Source organism: Symphalangus syndactylus, chromosome 14 (genome assembly GCF_028878055.3).
Source record: "Symphalangus syndactylus isolate Jambi chromosome 14, NHGRI_mSymSyn1-v2.1_pri, whole genome shotgun sequence".
Taxonomy (NCBI): domain Eukaryota; kingdom Metazoa; phylum Chordata; class Mammalia; order Primates; family Hylobatidae; genus Symphalangus; species Symphalangus syndactylus.
The window spans coordinates 25,281,539-25,302,131 of NC_072436.2; the positions used below are offsets into that span (position 1 = coordinate 25,281,539).

At 51.7% G+C, this 20,593-nt stretch overlaps 1 protein-coding gene across 2 annotated transcripts in view; it reads left to right on the forward strand.

The window, feature by feature from the left end:
- The first annotated feature begins 5,520 nt into the window (after positions 1-5,520).
- Positions 5,521-20,593, forward strand: part of TET3 (tet methylcytosine dioxygenase 3) — a 125,963-nt gene continuing 110,890 nt past the window's right edge. The window contains exons 1-2 of one of the 2 annotated variants that reach the window (XM_055243717.1): positions 5,521-5,768; positions 6,601-7,316. In XM_055243717.1, the coding sequence (XP_055099692.1) occupies positions 7,014-7,316 (303 nt within the window). In that variant the 5' untranslated portion in view covers positions 5,521-5,768; positions 6,601-7,013. Of the gene's footprint in view, positions 5,769-5,870; positions 5,889-6,600; positions 7,317-20,593 lie in introns of those variants that run through there. The other variant, XM_063617486.1, reaches the window with a different exon arrangement.

Sequence of the window (20,593 nt, forward strand, 5' to 3'; positions counted from 1 at the left end):
AACGAATTTCTACTGAGTTTGTCCCACAGCCACTCACCTCTTCTACTATGTTTCCTTCAACTCCTATTTTTTTTTTACTTTAGTTTAAATCTCTGAACCTGCTCTGGTGCAAGGAATGACAGTCCTTTACAGTAGGAATCTCTAATATGTGTCGCCAGGAGGGAGGAATGCTCTGGAAATGGGCAGTATGTGTAATTGCACATACCTCAAATACACACATATACATTCAACACACACTCACACACACTCCCTGTGTGTTAGTGCTGTTAACCAAATACTTCCGCTTATCCTTCCTGCACATAGCAGGATTGTACTTATCGCACTTCCCTGCCCCCTTGTAACTTTCTTTGGCCAGTGAGATGACAGCAGGAGTGATGTGTGTCACTTCCAGGTAAAAGCTTTAAGAGCCAGTGCTAGATTTGCCCCATTCTTGTTTCCTGCCTTCAGGGTTGGGGAGATGCATGTCCAGTTGCAGCAGCCTGGATGCCCGAGTGACTACGGGAAACAGAGCTCCTAACGACTCGTAATGGACACGTTTTGTGATTGAGAAATACACTTTTGTTATGTAAAGCCACTGCGATTTGGGGATTGTCTATTAGTCCAGCACAATCTAACTGATCCTGACTGATACACCCTGTCAACCAAGGCTCAGGGGCACCAAGGCCTTTATCCCTGTTGGGTATTCCTTCCATTATGATGGGTACCCTTGCATTCTCCTTGCAAGTAATGAAGCCTATTTGATTCAACTTAAATTCAAAATGCAGTCACAAAACTAGTTATAAAACATGAGGACATTTACAGGACTATTTAAAAACATAGTAGCCGGGCGCGGTGGCTCACACATGTAATCCCAGCAGTTTGGGAGGTCGAGGTGGGTGGATCATGAGGTCAGGAGTTCAAGACCAGCCTGGCCAAGATGGTGAAACCCCATCTCTACTAAAACTACAAAAATTAGCTGGGTGCGGTGGCAGGTGCCTGTAATCCCAGCTACTCGAGAGGCTGAGGCAGGAGAATCATTTGAACCTGGGCAGCAGAGGTTAGAGTGAGCACAGATCGCACCACTGCACTTCAGCCTGGGTGACAAGAGTAAGACTCCATCTCAAAGAAAAAAAAACCCAAAAAACAAAAGAAAACAAAAAAACCCAAAAACCCATAGCATAGATATCCTACACGTGTCACACTCACCAATGCAGGTCCACAAGCAACCCACTAATGAACCTCCCTTTCCCTGAGAGCAAAATGCCAGCTTCTGCCTGGTATCAGCTCTAGCATTCGTGGGCTAATTTCAGAGGTCCTGGATTGTAGGTCCTGGATTCTGCCATGTAGTGGTGAATGACCTTGGACAAATTACCTCACTGAGCGCCAGTTCTCTTATCTGTAAAATGGTGATGATAATAAAAACTATGTCGTTAACATTTGCACATTTGTTGTATTTGCCACTCTGTGCAGACAGAAGGATAATGTGTGTGGAAGTGCTTTGTAAAGAGAAAGATCTATGCAAATATTAGTTGATAATATTTTTAGCCAATACATGACCAAAGAAGTAACACACCCAAAATCAAATAAACCTCCCAATACCTTCAGTCTTTAAAACCAAGCCCAGGTATGGATATCGGGATGTATTTACATTTCTGCAAAAGATCCCCGTACACAAATCTCATTCTTAAATAAGGACAAATTACTTATTAGCTGAAGAGGAGAGAGGTCAAGTACCTCAGAGGAGGTTAGTCACATCAATCATCTGAGAGTTCAGCAGCATCTGTTGGATGTTAGTTCCACGTGTTAACTTCCTGAAGAACCACAGGCTTGCACATCCAATTATGCTTCCTGTCCCTTTCCTTCCCCGTGCGGAATCAACTTCAGCTGATCAATGGGGTAGGAAAGCCTCCTTATTTAGCACCCTCCATGCTCCAGGCATCCAGGGAAATGCCCCTGACATCCCTATCGTCCCTTGAGTCCTTAGGGCTTCCTCCTCTAGCAAGGAGATTTCCCTTTCTAGTCCCGGGGGCAGCAGCGCAGCCCGGCTCTGACCTCGCGGGAGCAGTCGCCTAAAAGAGGCTCCGCCCTTGGCCGCTTGGGGTGGCGCCCGCCAAACCCGCTCCTAAAAGGAGCCTCTCTCCCTCTGTCTACTCTAAGCGCCTCGGGGGCCTAATCGCGGTCTCCGCCTGGGTGCTGAACTTGCTTTTCCCCAGCTTGCTGTAGTCCAGTGCTGCTCTAACTTGACATCAACTGACGGGCTAATTAAAACAGATTGCTGGGCCCGCCCCCAGAGTTTCTGATTCAGTGGGGTTAGGATAGGGCCAAGAGCTTGCATTTCTAGCCAGTTCCCAGGAGATGGTGATGCTGCTGGTGCCGGGGCTCTGTTGGCGGAACCACTGCGTCTAGGCTAACGCAGCCCCAGGAGGGGCTCGCCCCATCCTACGCCCACCCACGCTGCTCTCCTGCCCTGAGCGCAGTGTGAATGGGAATAGCCGCAGCAGCCCAGGAGGCTGGAGAACCAGAAGGCAGGACCTGAGGAGTTTAGGCGGTTTTATCTTGGGCGCCCCTGACCAGTTTGTGCAAGTCGTAAAGCAAGCAAGAAAGAAGCCTATGGGTCTTCAGTGTTACTGGAGTCTGTCATTCATCAGGTTCTACTCACCTCATCTCTTCATTCAACACAGTGGTTGGTTGCTAGGTCTAGGGTTATGAGGTGAAAGACTGCGTGCTAGCCTTCCAGGAGTTTGTAGTAACTGGGAAGGAAACATGCAAACCAGTCCAGTGCCCAGCGCCGATGAGATAACTGTTCCTAGGCAGGGAGAGTCAAACTTCTGTGGAGGGAGAGTGGGTGGGGCTCTGGAATCATCTGAGCAGCTGGAGAAGGTTTCATGGAATTGGCACTTATGACTTGCAGGATGAGTGGGAATTTGGCAGGTACAAGGGGTAGCTGAGAAGGGGTGGGGTGGGAAGGGTTTTCCCCAGGCAGAAGGAATGAGCAACAGAACTGCCGAAGTGTAAGGTTCCAGAGGCCGGGAAGATATGACAGGCAGCTCTCTAGCCTGGCTGGGTTCCCTCCAACCTCTCTGGTGGCCCCTTCTCAGCTCCTGTACCTCATGGGCTGATATTCCCTGGGGCTCTTTTCTGGCAGCCTTTTCCTCTCACTCTCCATATCCACCCCGATGAGCTCCTCCACACCTGAGGCCTTGCTGTCTGCTCACTGATGGGGCCCAAATCTCAAGCCCAGGCCTCACCCCCTCAGTTGCACACTCACTTTCACACGAATGTCTCCATCCCCAGGCATCCTTCCTTCTGCATTTTGTCACAGTGAATGGCACCAGCATTCATTCACCCAGTTACCTAAACGAGAGGGATTTATGAATTGATCCTCTCATAGATTGCTGGCGAAGAGTAAATGACACAGTGACTTGCTGGTGCCATTTACCCAGACAGAATACAAGAGGATGGCTGCTGGACTCCTCTGAAAGTCCACAACTTACTAGCCGAGCGATCTTGGGCAAGTTATTTAATCTGTTTTCTTATCCATAAAATGGGTTTGATGATAGTACCTACCTCACAAGGTTGTCATATGGATTAAACAATATTAGTTGTTGTCATTCATTGAGCCCTATATTAAGTCCTTTACTTGGATTCCCTCGAAGATGGAGTACCTAGTCCAAGGTCACACTGTTACCAAGTGGCAGATTCAGGTTTGGAAGCCAGAGTTCTCTGGCTCCTGAGCCATCTTCTTCACCTCACTGTCACACTTTCTGAAAACTGTATACCAAACAGGGAAATGCCTATGGTACAATGTTAAGTTAAAAGACGATGGCAAATTGTATAATCAGTGTGAGTAAATCCACAAATAGGAAAGGCTACAAGGAAATATAGCAAATGGTTAAATATGGCTGTAATTTGGTGATTTTTCCCCTGTAGTATCTGTAGTTTCCACGTTTTCTTTATACACATTTTTTATTAATAAAGTTGCTTATTAAAAATATATAACATTAAAAACAAGTACGAGTCTACAACCTGTTCCCCTGTTTGAAAATTACACTCTCTTGGTTTTTCGTCTCGGTTCTAGTCTTACTACCCTGAACAGAAACTCTTCAGTCCTCCCAAAGGCCATGGTAGGAAGTGGATATTGCAGCCATGTTCACCCCCACCCACTCCCCCGCTGACAACCTGGACCATGGAGCAGGCTGTCAAAATCAGAGGGAAGTTCCAGACAGAACCCGGGCTGCTTTACCGCCTAGGGCTTTCTGGACAGCGCTACTTCAGATCAGTTACTTTTTTTTCTTTCTTTCTAAATAGCCGGCCGAATGCTCTTTTTCCAGTTCTGGCTGAGTTGTTAGCTGCAGCCGGGCGGCGACGCCTGCCAGGTACCTGGCTCCGTGAGCACCGCCCAAACTGGTCAGGCCAGTCCGTCCTGTGGCTGTTTCTGCCAGGACTCGCCCGAGTGTGTGTGTGCGCGTGTGTGTCAGAGACCCACCCTGCTCCCCTGCAACCCAGGTAGGTGGAAGGCAGTTGCAGGCACCAGCCTGGCAGTCAGACCAGATGGGTGGGGCTGAATTAATCTAACCTGGAATTTCAACTTGGCCTGCACAACAGGTGAGGGAAAAAAGCAGCAGAGAGAACGGGCAGTTTGGCAACTTGGAAATATTCCTGAGCCCTGCCCCTTACCCCCTGCCTGGAACATAGCCCAGGGTGACTCTTCAAAGTGTCTGCGCCGGGTTTTAGGGCTTAGTCGCGCCACGGCCCCCTCGAGGCTCTCCGAGCCGCTCCTGAAGGCTGTCCTCCTCAGTTACCCTCCGCGACGCGCCCGTTCCCCCTCCTCTGGGAGGCAGGGCGGGGGTATCGGATTAGTCTTTGTTTTCGACGCGAAAGAGCCGAGCGCGGCGCGGGGGAGGCTGGCGATGGCAGGGCCGTGGGGTCCACCTGGACAGGGCATTCAGCCGTGACCCCTGCGAGGGTGCCCTTAGCCTTTGCCCCCGAGCAACCCCTTCTTGCCGGCCACGCTGACTCGGTACGCAAACGCGCGATGTCCCCCATTGTCCTGCCTCAGAATGAGCCAGCCGCAGCTGGGACGGGGGGTCAGTCGGGCCCGGCGCTCAGGCCTCCCGGGGGCGCCGGGGCAGTCCCGGACCGATCTGGCCCGCAGGGAGTGGCAGGAAGTGGGGACACCGAGCGCGGCTCGGCCGAGGGCCTAGGCTGGAAGGTCCGCGTGCTCCACCCCGCCTCGCCGGCCCCGGCTGCAGCCCCGCCGGAGGGCGAGGGTGGCTAGCCCGAAGGCGGCGGTCGCGTCCCGGGAGGGCCGACCGCGTGGGTGGGAGCCACTGCAGGTGCAGAGAACGGCGGCCGGGCCGGAGCCTGCCCGAAGCCGCTCGCAGGCCGCCCTCCCGACCCCTCCCCTCCGCGGGAACCACCCCCCTCTCGCCCGGCCCGGGGCCCGGCCGGGCCGGCGGGGCTCGGCGGGGCCGCACGTGTGCGCCCTCCCGGGCGGGGGAGTCCCCGGGCGAGCACGTGCCGCGGTGCGCTGGGGGCGGGGAGTCCCGCGGACGCCTTCATTGCTGCTGCTGCTGCCGCCGCGGCCGCCGCTGCCTCTTCCTTCCTCCTGCGCCGTCCCCTCCTCGGCCCGGGCGGGGGGCTCCGCGCGCCGAGCTCGGTCGGGCCGGGCGCTCCGGGAGGCGGGCGCCCCAGGCAGCGGCGGCGGCGGCCGCGACGGTGGTGGCGGCGGCGGCGCGGGCCGGGAAACTTTGCCCCTTTGTGCGCTCCGCCCCGGAGGCGGCGGGCAGGTCGGTGCAGTCGGTGCCTTTCCGGCTCCGGAGTGGGGGAGGGGCGGCGGGAGGCGCGGGGGGCCCGGCCCGGGGGAGGAGGAGGGGACGGCCCGGAGCCGGCGCGGGGCCGCTCCTCCGGTGCGGGGGGCCGGACCGGGGTGCTGCGGGGCGCTGTGCGGCTGAGCCGGGCGGGGGTGGCGGGGCGGGGGCGGGGGCTGCGAAGCCGCCGGAGCCGAGTGGCGGAGGCCCCAGAACAAAGGAGCCCGAGCGGCGGCGCGCGCGCGGCCCGGCCCGCGGCTCGAGCGCGCCCCCCTCCCCGCGCCCCTCGGCGGCAGGGGCCGCCTTCCCCAGTCGGGCTGGCGGGCTGCGCTCGGGCGGTTGGCGCGGCGCGCGCGGCGGGCGCGGGCTGCCCCGGGCGCGCCCCCACCTCCAGGCTGCTTCCGTGCCGGGGGCGCCGGGGCAGTCCCGCCGAGCGAGGCTCTCAGCAAACTTTATTTTGAAAGCTCAGCTCCCTGAGGGAGGGCCCGGCAGCCTCCAGCCAGGGCGTGTGGGGGAATTTTGGTGAAACTCTCGCCAGCCCGTGGGGGTGGGGAAGAGGGCAACTTTCTTAGAAATCTCACCTTGATCACCCCCTTGAATCCAGGGCCCCCAGCAGCCCTCAGGCCCGAGGCCGCCTCCCTCAGACAGGGAGCGGGTGCTGGGTGCGTCCTGCCTGAGGTTCTGGGCAGGACCTCATTTGAGCAAGCCCCATCTCTTCCCCCATTTTCTCTTCCCAGAAGCAGGAAGAAGTGACACGTGAAAGTTGTCCCTGAGCCCCGAGTGATGCGCTTCCCCTTTCTGTCTTTTTCAGGCAGCACCGCCTTCTCCAGCGTCCAGACCCTGGAGGAAAAATACCAGGAGAAACTGCTCACTCAGCTCTGCCCCCACCACACCCCTACCTGCTCAACTCATGCCTGGGTCCAGGGTGGGTGAGGGTGAAGAACCCACCGGGCCAAGATGATCCCTTTTCTGAGGGCTGCTGCTGGTGTCCTCCCCCAGATCCTGGGCCCCAGCAGGTGGGAGAGTGGCCCCCTACGGAGCCCGATCAGACTGCTGCAGAGGAGGTGAAGAGGGGTTGAGAAGAGGCATCCATCCACGAGACTGAAGCCACTTGCCTTCACCCTTGTAGACTCTTGACTGTTCTAGGCGAGAAGGACCTGTTGGTGGCTGGAAACTGGACTGTGGTTCTGCCCCAGCACCTATGCCCCCACCTCTGGCAGCATCATGAGCCAGTTTCAGGTGCCCCTGGCCGTCCAGCCGGACCTGCCAGGCCTTTATGACTTCCCTCAGGGCCAGGTGATGGTAGGGGGCTTCCCGGGGCCTGGGCTCTCCATGGCTGGGAGTGAGTCCCAACTCCGAGGGGGTGGAGATGGTCGAAAGAAACGGAAACGATGTGGTACTTGTGAGCCCTGCCGGCGGCTGGAAAACTGTGGCGCTTGCACTAGCTGTACCAACCGCCGTACGCACCAGATCTGCAAACTGCGAAAATGTGAGGTGCTGAAGAAAAAAGCAGGGCTTCTCAAGGAGGTAAGCCGGCCCTTGCTGGGCTACCCTGTTCCTTCCTCGAGGGCACGGTGATCACGGGGGTCTTGTTCAAGCAAGGCTCATCCGGTTGAGTCCATTCTCTCATTTCTGATCCTCTTGGTCCAACTTTAAGTAGGAGTGTAACTGACATGTTTGGACTCCTTTGCAGGGCTGACAATTTGTATGAGAGTAACTGGGTAGAAGGGGGATCTGAGCTAGCACCCTCATCTCTGATGTTTGCATTTGATGCGGGACTGTGATGTCTACCTTTACCTCTAGAAGTTTCTTGTCCTGCTGCTTGTAAGCCTCAGATGTTGTATTTCAAGCTCATGCTAATGCTTGGATGATTTGGGCAGTGAGGGTGTAAGATGAGGGATGGAGGCTGATGGATTTGGAGACAAAGTTTTGGATTGACAGGGTGGTTTTGTGATGCCCTGATGGAGTGGGATGTTTCTTTCATCGTTTTTCTCAGATGGCCAAAGAGCCAGTTGAAACCGTTTGGGAATCTAGTGACAAACTGATGTTTTGGGTTCCCCTGTCTTAGTTCTTCTTGCGGTCAAAAACTTTATTTCTGTGTTCTCGGGACCTGGCACAATTCCTTGGCAGCTAGTAGGCACTCAGATACTAATTGCATGAAGGGATGACGTGCTTTTGAGACACTGTCAACCCCAGGGAGGTATACTCCCTTTATTTGGGGTAGTAGGGTGGAGGATGGAAGGAGATTTGGGATGAGAGCAGGCAGGATGGGAAGGAAAGGGAGAGACTGTGACCTTGCATTGGCCGTCTTTCCCTCCCATTATAGTAGCGGACTGCCGGCTTGAGGTTGGTGACAGCCGCGACAGCAGAGAGTTGGCAGAAGTAGGGCTGAGCGACGTTGAGCAGCTTAGGAGGAGCAGTGTAGCCGCTGAGGTCGCTCCAGGCAGTGGAACTGGCGCTGGACAGAGACGGAGGCCTGCGCTGTCTTCGAGCTCCCCCTGGCTCTGCCACTCATTTGTCCACGGGCCCAGACAACTTGGGCCCCCTCTCTGGGCCTGTCTTTTCCTTGGGGGAAGTGGAGGAGTTGTACTTGATGGCTTTCAAAGCCTCTTCCAGCTGGGCTGGGAGCTGCTTGCTTCTGAGGACTCGGGTCCCTGTGGCTGCGTTGGGCTGGCAGCTCGTGCTCAGGGTTTCCCTGACCGCTGCGAGCTGGTGGGGCTGGTCCCATGGCTAGGAAGAAAGATTCAAGTGTTGAGGACAGGGACGTGGGGTTGCTGGATGTTTCTGCCCCTTCTCACCTTGTCTTGTCCGTGCTCTGTGGAAGCTGTATGTCCTGACCCAGGGACTGCAGACTCGGAGCCCTGTTTCCCCTGTTTCTGGTTAAAGCAGACATCTGGATCACATATGCAGCCCCCAGCCCCAGCCTGGGAGACTTCTCTTTTGCTGGTGTTGGTGGTAGTTATCGTCCTGCAGGCCCAGTGCCCCATGGGTCGCTACTGAAAGCAGGGTGTTATGAAGCGGGGGTGGCTTTACTTCTGGATGTAAGAGCTGGTGCTTTGGTGTAGGGAGAAGCTGCTGAGTCTACTTTGCAAAGCTTGATTCCTTTGCACCTTTCCTTCTAGCATTCCTTTTCTTCCCCAGCCCCCATTATCTTACTCGATTTCTCCCATTATTAAGGGGAGGGATGAGGATGCTGAGCTTCCTGGGCTACATGTTCTTGGAAGCAGTGGCCCTTGTGAACTAGGTTGAAGTGCTGCTTTTGGCAACAACAGAACATAACCTGAGTGAAAGGGGCTGGGAGTGAGGCCAGGGCCTTGTCATCCTGTGTGTAAGCTGTCGGCCCAGGCTGCCGGGTGGTCTTGGTTAAGATATCGTGGATCTGGGGTGGCTGAGGCTTAGAGACAACCCTGCTGAGAGATGTCTGCATCCCTGTTGACCTTGCCATGGCCAACTGCCTCTCTAAGCCCCAGGGTCAGGTAAGGTGAGGCTGGACGGCCTTGGGTGTCCGAGGACAGAGGGTCTGCATGCTGATCTGTGGATCAGTGGAGTTCTCTGTTTCTAGAGAAACAAAACGGGACAGTGGAATGAGTTTTTTCATAAAGCTAACTTTCTGTGACTCAATGAGCAGTACTTTTTTTCTAAGGATAGGTCCTTTCTACTTCTCGATGTTTAAAATACGCTTTCTTAAAATGTGCTTTATGAAGTGAAGGTATGATAGAAATTAGACCTTTTTTTTTTTTTTTTAAGTCTTTGCTTGGTAAAATACAAAATGGCAACCTCTGAAAAAAAAAGTTGTGTGTGTGTGTTGTTTTTTTTTTTTTTTTTTTGGTCTGTGAAGGCTGAATGCCAGAGAATCACTGTCTAGGGTATACCGCATTTAACGGGCATATCTGTGGCATAATTAATTGAAAAGCTGAGATGTTCCTGAGAGACTGCCAGAGTGGATGAGACCCTAAGACCAGCCCAGCATTTAGCAGATGCTGGGGACTGCTGGGACCATAACCATTAGATCTTAGCAGCCGTGTGGCAGAGGGAACATGTCCTGGGATTGGGGAGGTCGTTTTGGCTGTGACTGTTCAGGTGGGGTGGGACGCAGTATCCTAGGAGCCTCTGGAACATCAGACCATCTACCTGCATTCCTGCTGCGTGGCACTTCCTCCTCTAGCTGTGAGAGTGCTGTGCTCCTCTGGGCACTCTTCCTTACTTCCCGTCTGTCTCCATCTCTCGTAGCTGACTTTGGGGCTTCCTTTGAATTGTCTGTCTGCAGTTACTTTATATCATCCTGTAAGGAGGAGATTATCTTGGGTTTTCCATCTTCTTTCCCTGCTCCACACTCTTTTTCTCTGGGCTTTGTGGGTGGGGAGAAGGATGCAGGGGAATCCCTCAGAAAAGAAGTTCAGCATTTTAGGACTAGAGACAGGTCCCCCAGGGATGGGCCTTCCTGCCCTAGGGGGAGGTGACTACTTCTCTGGGTCCTAATGTGAGGTTGGGGCAGGTTGGTAGTAGCTGTGGTCTTCCTTCCTAGTTCCAGGAAGACTTTAGAGGAGGCTGTTTGATTTCATATTCTTTTTAACTGAGTGGTGGGTTGGTAGTACAATGAAGATGACTGATTAGAAAAGTAGGGTTTGGTGAGTATGGAAGCACAGTAGATAGGGCTGAGAACCCAGAGTAAGTGCTGTGCCCTTACTCTCTTGGGCAACCAGTGCTCCATCCCTTCTGTGTCCATTTTCTCAATTGTAAGATGGGAGTAACCCTTCTTTGTAGGGTTGTCATGAGGATTAAATGAGATAAAATATGCATAATGTCTGGCACATAGTAGGTAATCAATGCATGATGACAAAACATTCCTAAACATCTAGAAAATGATGAATCTTTATGCATAAACAACTGTGCATTAGTCTTCGAGCTGTAAAGATGCAATACAAGGGCTAGGTATGGTGGCTTACTCCTGTAATCCCAGAGCTTTGGGAGGCTGAGGCAGGATGATCACTTGAGACCAGGCTGGGCAATGTAGCAAGACCCCATTGCTAAAAAAAAAAAAATTAGCTAGGCTTGGTGGCGTGTGCCAGTAGTCCTAGCTCCTGGAAAGACTGAGGTGGGAGAATCGCCTGAGCCCACAGTGGGCAATATTTGAGCCACTGCACTCCAGCCTGCATACGACTCCAGATGCAATACAAATTAAGTGTTTATCTCAAGGCATTCCCCTCACTTGCTCATAGAAGAACTGTGGGGCAGAACTGTAGAGCCAGGCAGAGGGAGGGAGGAGTTTGCCAGCCTCTGTGCTGGGGGGAGGAGGCTAGACACCAAGGAGTCACTATGGTCCTAGGCCTGACTGAAAAGTTGACCATGAATGAGGGAAGTAAATAACTATTAGAGTAGGAGAATGACCCTTGAAAAAAAATGCATAGAAAAATGTATGCATAAGTTTGGAAGCATGACTGAGAATATTATGGGTGAAAATGAGAGAAATGGAAAGATATATGTGATGAGAATACTTTCTAGCCCTCAGCCAAGTGGATTTACAGCTTGAAACAGATCTCTGCCAGATTTGAGACAAGATACCTTGGAATTGGGAATCTTTCAACAATATCAAACACCTGATGAATCCTTGCCCATCCTGCTGGTAGTTCTATCTTCCTGAAGATGGAGGCTGTGGAGAGGAATGTGTTCAGGCTGGTCTCAGCATCAAAGGGAGAATTGACTAGAGAAGTGGAAGTGATGAGAATCTTTAGAGAAAGGGACCGCATCTGAGCATTTGTCAAGCCTGAAAGAAGGTTGGACAGGGAGGAGTGTTTGTATTTTTAGTAGAGATGGGGTTTCACCATGTTGGCCAGGCTGGTGTTGAACTCCTGACCTCAGGTGATCCACCCACCTTGGCCTCCCAAAGTGCTGGGATTACAGGTTTTGAGACGGAGTCTCGCTCTGTCGCCCAGGCTGGAGTGCAGTGGCGCAATCTCGGCTCACTGCAAGCTCTGCCTCCCGGGTTCACGCCATTCTCCTGCCTCAGCCTCTCCAAGTAGCTGGGACTACAGGCGCCCGCCACCATGCCCGGCTAATTTTTTGTCTTTTTTAGTAGAGACGGGGTTTCACCGTGGTCTCGATCTCCTGACCTCGTGATCCGCCCGCCTCGGCCTCCCAAAGTGCTGGGATTACAAGCGTGAGCCACCGCGCCCGGCCTTGTTTTTTTTTTAAATAGAGACAGGGTCTCGCTATTTTGCCCAGGCTGGTCTTGAACTCCGTGAATTACAATTTTTATGGATAGTCTTTAGAATATCATCTTTCAAATGCAAGCAGTTTTTAACTCCACGGCCACAGATTCTAAATGAAAATTAGCTGCAGGGATAGAATTGCTTGTTAAAAAGCAAACTCTGGCCGGGCATGGTGGCTCACACCTGTAATCCCAGCACTTTGGGAGGCCAAGGCAGGCAGATCACCTGAGGTCAGGAATTCAAGACCAGCCTGACCAACATGGAGAAACCCCGTCTCTACTAAAAATACAAAATTAGCCAGGCATGGTGGTGGGTGCCTGTAATCCCAGCTCCTCGGTAGGCTGAGGCAGGAGAATCCCTTGAACCCAGGAGGCAGAGGTTGCAGTGAGCTGAAATTGCGCCATTGCACTCCAACCTGGGCAACAAGAGTGAAACTTTGTCTCAAAAAAAAAAAAAAAAAAAAAAAAAGGAAACGCTGATAGAACAGTCGTGAATGATAGCTTCAAGACAAAGGTGTTGGTGGGACTGGGGAAGGACTGAGCCATCTGCCTGGCTGTATGGGCTGTTCTCTAGTGAGTGAGGGGGTAAAAGGCCAAGCACATTATGTGGAAAGTGGGGACATGGCACTGAAGCAGAGTCAAGAGTGTGGTCTGAGCCCCTAAGAGGAGCATCAGGGAGTCCAGTGGCCAGAATGTGCTAAGGCTGGTGGAAAATGCTGATAACAATGTCTTGTATATGGTTCCAGCAAGAGTGAGAAGGAAGAGGTAGGCTTGCAACTTTCTAGGGATGGAGAGAGTGGACAGACACTGGGCCCTGTGGTGTCAGAAGATATAACCTGGGGAAAACAGAGCCAGCCAGCTACCCTACCCAAGTCTGAGTCATTCGCTTCCTACTGAACACCTGCAGATGTTCTGGCAAAATCACAATCTTTTTTTCTTTTCTTTTCTTTTTTTTTTTTTTTTTTTTTTTTTTTTTTTTTTTTTGTTTGAGATGGAGTCTCGCTCTGTTGACCAGGCTGGACTGCAATGACATGATCTTAGCTCACTGCAACCTCCACCTCCCCGGTTCAAGTGATTCTCCTGCCTCAGCCTCCCAAGTAGCTGGGATTACAGGCATGTGCCATCACGCCTGGCTAATTTTTGTATTTTTAGTAGAGATGGGGTTTCACCATGTTGGCCAGGCTGGTGTTGAACTCCTGACCTCAGGTGATCTGCCCACCTTGGCCTCCCAAAGTGCTGGGATTACAGGCGTGAGCCACCGTGCCCGGCCCTTGTTTTTTTTTTAAATAGAGACAGAGTCTCGCTATTTTGCACAGGCTGGTGAACTCCTGGTGAATTACAATTTTTATGGAATTATGATGATTGAAAGAGGGCCAAAAGACCAGAGATGGGCTAAAAGTCCAATTTCTCAAAGAGATTTTGAAAATTGTAAATATATAATCTTAATGTCAGTTTTTGACAGTTCTAGAACAGATTGTTTAAAAGGTGTTTTGTGAAACTTTAGAAAGGCAAGTGATAAACTTTGAGGGTGCCTGTGGTTCTTTTCAAAGCAGCTGAGGCAAATGAACAGATCTAGATTTCTGTAAATAAATGATGGCATCTCCTGCCAGCTTGGACAGATGAGAAGTCCAGTTTTTGACTTAAAGTCATCTTGGAGGGCACTGATATGACTGCCCTGTTCAGTCTGTTAACCATGTAGATCAGGGGTTCCACATTGGGATCACCTGGGAAACGTAGCAAAACATGGTGCCTCAGCCCCACTCCCAAAGGATTCTGATTTAATTGATGCAGGGTGGACCAAACTGGTCTGGGGCTCCCAGGTGTACCTAATGTGTAGTTAGCATGGAAACCCTCTGATGCAGATGAGAGACTGTGAGGTGATGGGCACCTACCTGGACTCTTCTATGGCAAATTGCTCACCTGAGACACTTGCATGTTCCACAGCCTGACTTCCACCTTGCTGCTCAGTGGACCAGCAGCATTGGCATCACCTGCAAGTTTGATAGAACTGCAGAATGTCCAGCCCTACCCCAGACCTGCTGAATTGAAATCTGCACTTTAACGAGATCCCCAGGTGATTTGTATGTCTATGAAAGTTTGAGGAGCTGTCTACAGCATTTCTATGACCAGAAGGGCATGGGACATGGAGCGAGTGGGGTGGAGGGTGGGGGTGGTGACAAATAAGCTGTGATGAACAGGCAAAGAATTCCAAGTGCCAGCAAGGGTAAAGAGGATGACCCAACCCATTTCCTGACCCTCTAAGCTGGGGAGACAAGGACCTCTTGAGATTTACTGCATGTTTCTGCTTGTTCTTCTGGCATTTGTTTCCTTGTAGTTTAGGGAGTTATCAGTAAAACCTATTAATAAAACTGATCTACAAAGTTATCAGAGAACTCCTGTATTTATTCTGACAACAGTCAGGAAAGGGCTCTCAGAAGATGTTTGCTGCTCAGCAGCCTGATTCAGGAGGTTGGAGCTCCGTGACCCAGTAGTAGATGGTGGTGGTTGTGCAGAGGAAGAGGTGTGTCCATAGAATCTTAGGTCTCATGGAACGATCTGGAAGCTTATGAAGCAGAATCAATGTGTGCCCTTTTCACAAGATGAGGTAGTAGGCGAGTCAGATCTGTGGGTATGGTGGGTAGGTGGGTGGCAGTGATGATGTAGTTATTACGTTGAGTGATAGAACAAGGGGCTAAGGAGGTTGGGGCAGTCAGGTACAGTGAGTCCCAGTAAGACTCAATGGGATTTAATCAGGGCAAATGCAAAGGCCTGTACTTGTTTTAAAAAAGAAATGTATGAACTCTGGCTTCCTAGCAGGTAGAAATAACTGAAACTCTAAAAAAGAATGTTGACAGTCTGCCTTGAAATCTGTCAGAGTGGTCACATGCAGGACAGTTGAAGGAAGCAGGGCTGTTCAGCTGCTGATGAGTAGAGGAACACAGGCTCAGGCAAAGCTTGTACGAAGAGGAGGTCAGTTCCCTCACTGGAGGGAGTATGCAGGAGTTTTATTAGTGGGTGAAAGTTATTAGACAGACTGAACCCACATTAGAAAAAAGAATTGTCTAGCATTTATGACCATTCCAGCACTGAGGAACTAGCTCTGAGAGGTCCTGTGTGACCAGTGCCTGCATGAGTCTGGGTGCTGCCTAGCAGGGAAGTTATGAGGATGTCCTGGGGGTTGCGGGAAGGTTGGGAGGGAGATTCACATTTGGTGGTCTCTTGCTAAGATTATGTGAAGTATATTATCAGGTCTATTTTTTTTTCTTTTTTTTTTTTTTGTTTTGTTTTTGATACGGAGTCTTACTCTGTCCTCCAGGCTGGAGTGCAGTGGTGTGATCTCGGCTCACTCAACCTCCGCCTCCCAGGTTCGAGCAATTCTCCTGCCTCACCCTCCCAGGTAGCTGAGATTACAGGCACGTGTCACCATGCCTGACTTATTTTGTATTTTTAGTAGAGACAGAGTTTCACCATGTTGGCCAGGCTGATCTCGAACTCCTGACCTCAGGTGATCCACTCGCCTTGGCCTCCCAAAGCACTGGGATTACAGGCATGAGCCACTGCACCCGGCCTATCAGGTCTATTTTCATGTTTCTTTTTTTTCGTCTGTTTTGACAGAGTCTCGCTCTGTTGCCCAGGCTGGAGTACAGTGGCATGATCTCAGCTCACTGCAGCCTCTGCCTCATGATTCAAGTGATTCTCTGCCTCAGCCTCCCAAGTAGCTGGGACTGCAGGTGTGCACCACCACGTCTGGCTAATTTTTGTATTTTTAGTAGAGACAGGGTTTCGCCATGTTGGCCAGTCTGATCTTGAACTCCTGACCTTAGGCGATCCGCCCACCTTGGCCTCCCAAAGTGCTGAGATTATAGGCATGAGCCACTGCACTCGGCCTATTTTCATGTTTTTTAGATGACTACGTGCAAGAGAGGTATGTATCTTAGACTGCAGCATTTTGGTCACCTTTTAGACTTAATCTTAGACCTAGACCTAATCTCAGACCTCAGTTGGGGTAAGGTCTGTGAACTGTTTTGAAAATTTCAGCCAAATGTTATGTGAATGTGCAGGCGTGTGTTTTCTCACGGGAGAGGTCCGTGGTTTTTAGCAGATTGTCAAGAGTATTCAGGACCTCCCCAGATTTAAGAAGCGTGCCCTACCTGAGCTGTCTAATATAGTTGCCATCGGCCACAGGTAGCTATTTAAATTTAAATTAGTTAAGATTAAATTCAGTGACTCAGTCATACTAGTCGACTTTCAAATGCTTATTAGCCACATGTGGCTAGTGGTTTGTGGCTCATGTATTGGACAGTGCAGATAGCATTTCTGCCATCACAGGAGGTTCTGTAGGACAGTGCTGGGAGCCAGCCTTAGAGTGACCCTGTGTGGTCTCTGAACCCTCACCAAGGGCTCTTTTTAGGTTGGGGAAATAGCTGTCTGAATTGGCAGCTCTCAGGGTTTGAGATCCCAGTCCCCACCCCGAAGGTAAGTGGTGAGGTCTCTGGACAGTACTTTCCTGGGTTCTAACCCACTGCATAGTCCACTGCTTCTCCTTGAAGGCACGAGCATGCTTTACTTGTCTGCTATGGGAGAGCACAGGGACAGGAGTGAGGTGGTGTGCGCCACCCAGAGGCTCTCTGTGGATCCCTAGTGGGGAAAAGGACTCCTCCCCACCTACAGTCTTGGTCAGCAGCCCCACTGAGCTGTGTTCATGTTGACTTCCAGCTCCAAACTTATCTCCTGGGTCCTGCCAGAGTTGTCCTCTCTGTTGTGGGTTTTCTTGTTCTGGAAAAGGCAGTGTGGTGACTGGGCAGGCCGAAAGACCAGGTCCAGGGTCTCAGGAGTTGTCACTAATTTCCCACTCCATTCCCCTTCACTTCTTTACAGCTCCTTTTTGGAATGAGGGGATGATGCTCAGGAAGAGAGGAGGTATTGGAAAGGAAAGAGACTCCTTCATCTTCCTTTTGAGCCCTGCTGCAACCTGGCTGGCTATTTCTGGGAGAGCCCTTTAGAGTTGCTATGGGCCTCTGCCTATGTCTGTGCGGGGCATAGGCACTGCACAGACAGTTGCCACACCCAGGGTGGACAAATCCCTTGGTGGCCTTGTCTCCTGTCATTTGCATAGGAAATCTGATAACCTAAGATTTTTTTTTTATTTATTTTGAGACAGAGTCTTGCTCTGTCCCGCAGGCTGGAGTGCAGTGGCATGATCTTGGCTCACTGCTACCTCCAGTCCTGGATTTGAGTAATTCTCGTGCCTTAGCCTCCTGAGTAGCTGGGATTACAGGCATGCACCACCACACCTGAATAATTTTTGTATTTTTAGTAGAGACAGGGTTTCACCATGTTGGCCAGGCTGGTCTTGACCTCCTGGACCTCAGGTGATCTGCTTGCCTTGGCCTCCCAAAGTGCTGGGATTACAGGCGTGAGCCACCATGACCGGCTTGATAACCTAAGTTTTTATTAACCACTGAGGGAGGGATTGAAAAGAAGGCCGGCAGCCCATTGTGGGATAACTGGCTGGCCTTCAGGTGGCCACAGGTATGGGGGTTTGTTGCCTGCTTGCTTCAGGTAGCACCAGCATGCAGCTGGGGTGCTGTTGATGGCTGTTCCTGCACTGCTGGCTGTGACTTGTACGAATTTTAGCTCTGTTGTGTCCTACCTCTACCACACCTAACGAGGGTGTTAGTGGACAAAATAAGGCATCTCTTACTGCTGCTAGAGCAGCAATTCCAGATTCTCAGAATGGATGGGGAGTTGCATTGGATGGAATTATTTGGTGGTATTGGCCAGACTGTGGGTCCTCCATGCCTCCTGCCCCTCCTAATTACTGCTGGGTGGAGGAAGTCTCAGGAAAGGAGTACAGAGATGCTGGGTCAAAAAGAAGTAACAAAATATTAGACTAGAGTCTGCTCCACTACTGAGTTTTTCTTTTGGGGAGGACATGGGTGGCTCTTTCCTGTCTTATTTTTTATTGATTGATCTGCCGTTTAAGGTAAGCTCTGTGTGCCGCAGTTCCCTTAATGATGCTGGGAATGATCCTGAAGCCCTAGAAGAGAGAGGGACGGCAGACTCTTACTGTGAGGGCTGGGTCCCGCCTGTACTGCGTTCATGCTGCAGGATGGGGTGGGTGCAGTGAGGGGAGAGGGGGTTGTGAGGGCCAGTGGGAGAAGAACTGCTGCCAGGAGGACAAGGAGAGAGAGACACCTTCCTGGTGTAACCTGGGTGCCAGGATCTACAAGGTCCCTTGTGCTGGAGGCAGCCAGCCCCTCTCTCTGGTGCTGCTTCAGCTTCCCGAGGCAGGACATCATCTGCTTTGACCTATAGACAGGCAGGCAGCCCTCCTGGCCCCATTCAGCAAACCTCGCCTAGGACTAGCTGTTTGCTGGGTGCCGCACTGAGTCTGAGCGGTGGGTAAAGGGAGGCACATTAACTCCGTGTGTCCTTAATGATCTTGCTGTCTGGGGAGGGAGACAAGCATAGAAACAAATAACTACAGTACATTCTGATAGGGCTAAAAGGGAGGGATGCCTTGAGGGCAGAGACTGGCCTTAGTCACCTTTGGGCCCATAGAGCCCAGCCAGGAAGGGAAGGAACATGTCTTGAGAGTGTAGTGACATGTGAAGGATGAGGAGGAGAAGGACTTCCAGGAGGGGGAAGCACCTCCCTGATCTTGCAGTGTGTAGAGATGCTACTTGATGCTGGCGGCAGGGGTGTGGAAGGATGAGGACAAATTGCTGGGTACCACGTGAGAATCCTAGAGGTGGAAGGTTAGACGCTTTGTGTTAATTCCTCTTGGAAGTCTTCTGCTGGGGTGTCCCTGGGTTTCTAGCTCAGCATTTGTGCCCCACCTTCTCAACAGCATCATACAGTCCGTTGTTATTTGCTTAGGTCTTTGGAACATTTGGTGGTTCAAGGCTGTTGAATTTGGGGCGAGGAGACCCTGACGAGGTTCACAGACTATAAGACCTTTTCACAAGCATCTCGAAGGGCATGTAGGGTATAGGCAGAGTGTCACCTGCTACCTATCAGCCTGGGAGGCCCTGGATGCATGCTGTTTAGTGGTAGGAAGCACGAAGATGGAGTTGTTGGCTGGCTCCGACTTGTTTCCCTCGAGTGTTGCTGGGTGCCTTGGTTCAGTCTGGTTCTGCCGCATCTCCAAGGAGAGAAGCATCTTTTCTTCTTCTGTTGCTGCTGCTGCTGCTCCTCCTCCTCAGCCTCCTCCTCCCTGTGATTGTCGTTGACACAGACTTCCGCTGCCAAAGCTAATTGTGAGGCCTGATCAGTGAATGAAGGCAAAGGCAGTTCCCATGACAACCGCAAAGAGTTTCAAATATAGGGGATGATGTGTGTGTGATGGGCGGCAATTACTTGGGTGGAAATTGATGCGTGGACACCGGGGACTTCAAACATAGGCTCTGAAGGTGGAGGGGGTGTTGGGTTTTTTTTTTGGCAGGATCCTTTGTGTGATGGAGAGAAAAGGAGGTCACAGACTTCCCTCATAGTCAATTCCAAGTGCCTTCAGTGTGTGGAACGTAGGCATAGCCCTGCAGGGGCTTTGGAGAGGCACAACTCCAGTCATTCTGGTTGGAGATGCAGGACACACAGAGAGACAGATAACAGTACCAGGGGTCAGATGAGAAATGTTAGAAGCGCTGTTGGTTGGCAGAAGACTGGAGTAATCAGAGAAGGCTTCCTGGAGGAAGCAGGGCTTAAACAGAGCTTTGAAGTAAAGCCCTGTGAAGAGTGACCTCATTCAGGACACAGCCATGGTGAGGGAGGATGAGAAGCCTGTCTCCCTCTACCCTCTACCAGCTCTAGAAGAGGTAGGTGGATATGAAAATCATAGAGCAACACAGAGCAGCCTTGGCTGTGCTGCTGCAAGTGAGGGGGTGGCAAGAACCCTGTGCATTCATTTTCTGGCTGTGTGACCTTGGGCAAGATACTTAGCCTCTCTGTATCCCAATTCTTCGTCTGTAAAATGGGCACAAATATTTCCTGTCTCGTTGGTTTGTTTAGAGAGTTAAAAAAGATACAGTATATCATGCTCTGTGGGGCCTGACATGGGGTTGGTGCTTGGTTGATTTCTTGTAAATTCCCCCAAGAATGGGTCTGGTCGTGTCTGTGTTCCTTCGTCTTTGAATATCTGTGTGGAATCTGACCTGTGGGTATCCATGTTCCTGAGATTCTCAGTGTTAGGGCATTTTGTGTGTCCTGAAAGCGAGTAAATCCATTCACCTCTCCAGTGGGGAGGGCTATGGCTCCATTCCTCCTGCTGGGAGCACAGTAGGGTCTGGGGGTTGTGATGGTAGGGGGGGAGGGGAGGTACCCTTGGCCCCCATGCAGAGGGGTTCCAAGTACCTGTGAGTGGTCACTGTGAAGTGCAAAATTTAGAAAAGGGGGCAGATAGAGATGGGAGGAGGATCAAGAGGGGAGTGAAGAGCATACCGGCTGGAGGCACAGTGGCCCTGGCATGCACCTCTGTGACTCCCTTGAGCCCTGGCATTCCACGAGCCTCAGAAGAGGGAATGAGGCCAGGGTGAGATGGGGATGGGAGCAGATGGACTGCCTGGGGGACCATGGGCTCCTCCTCTGGGCTACTTCT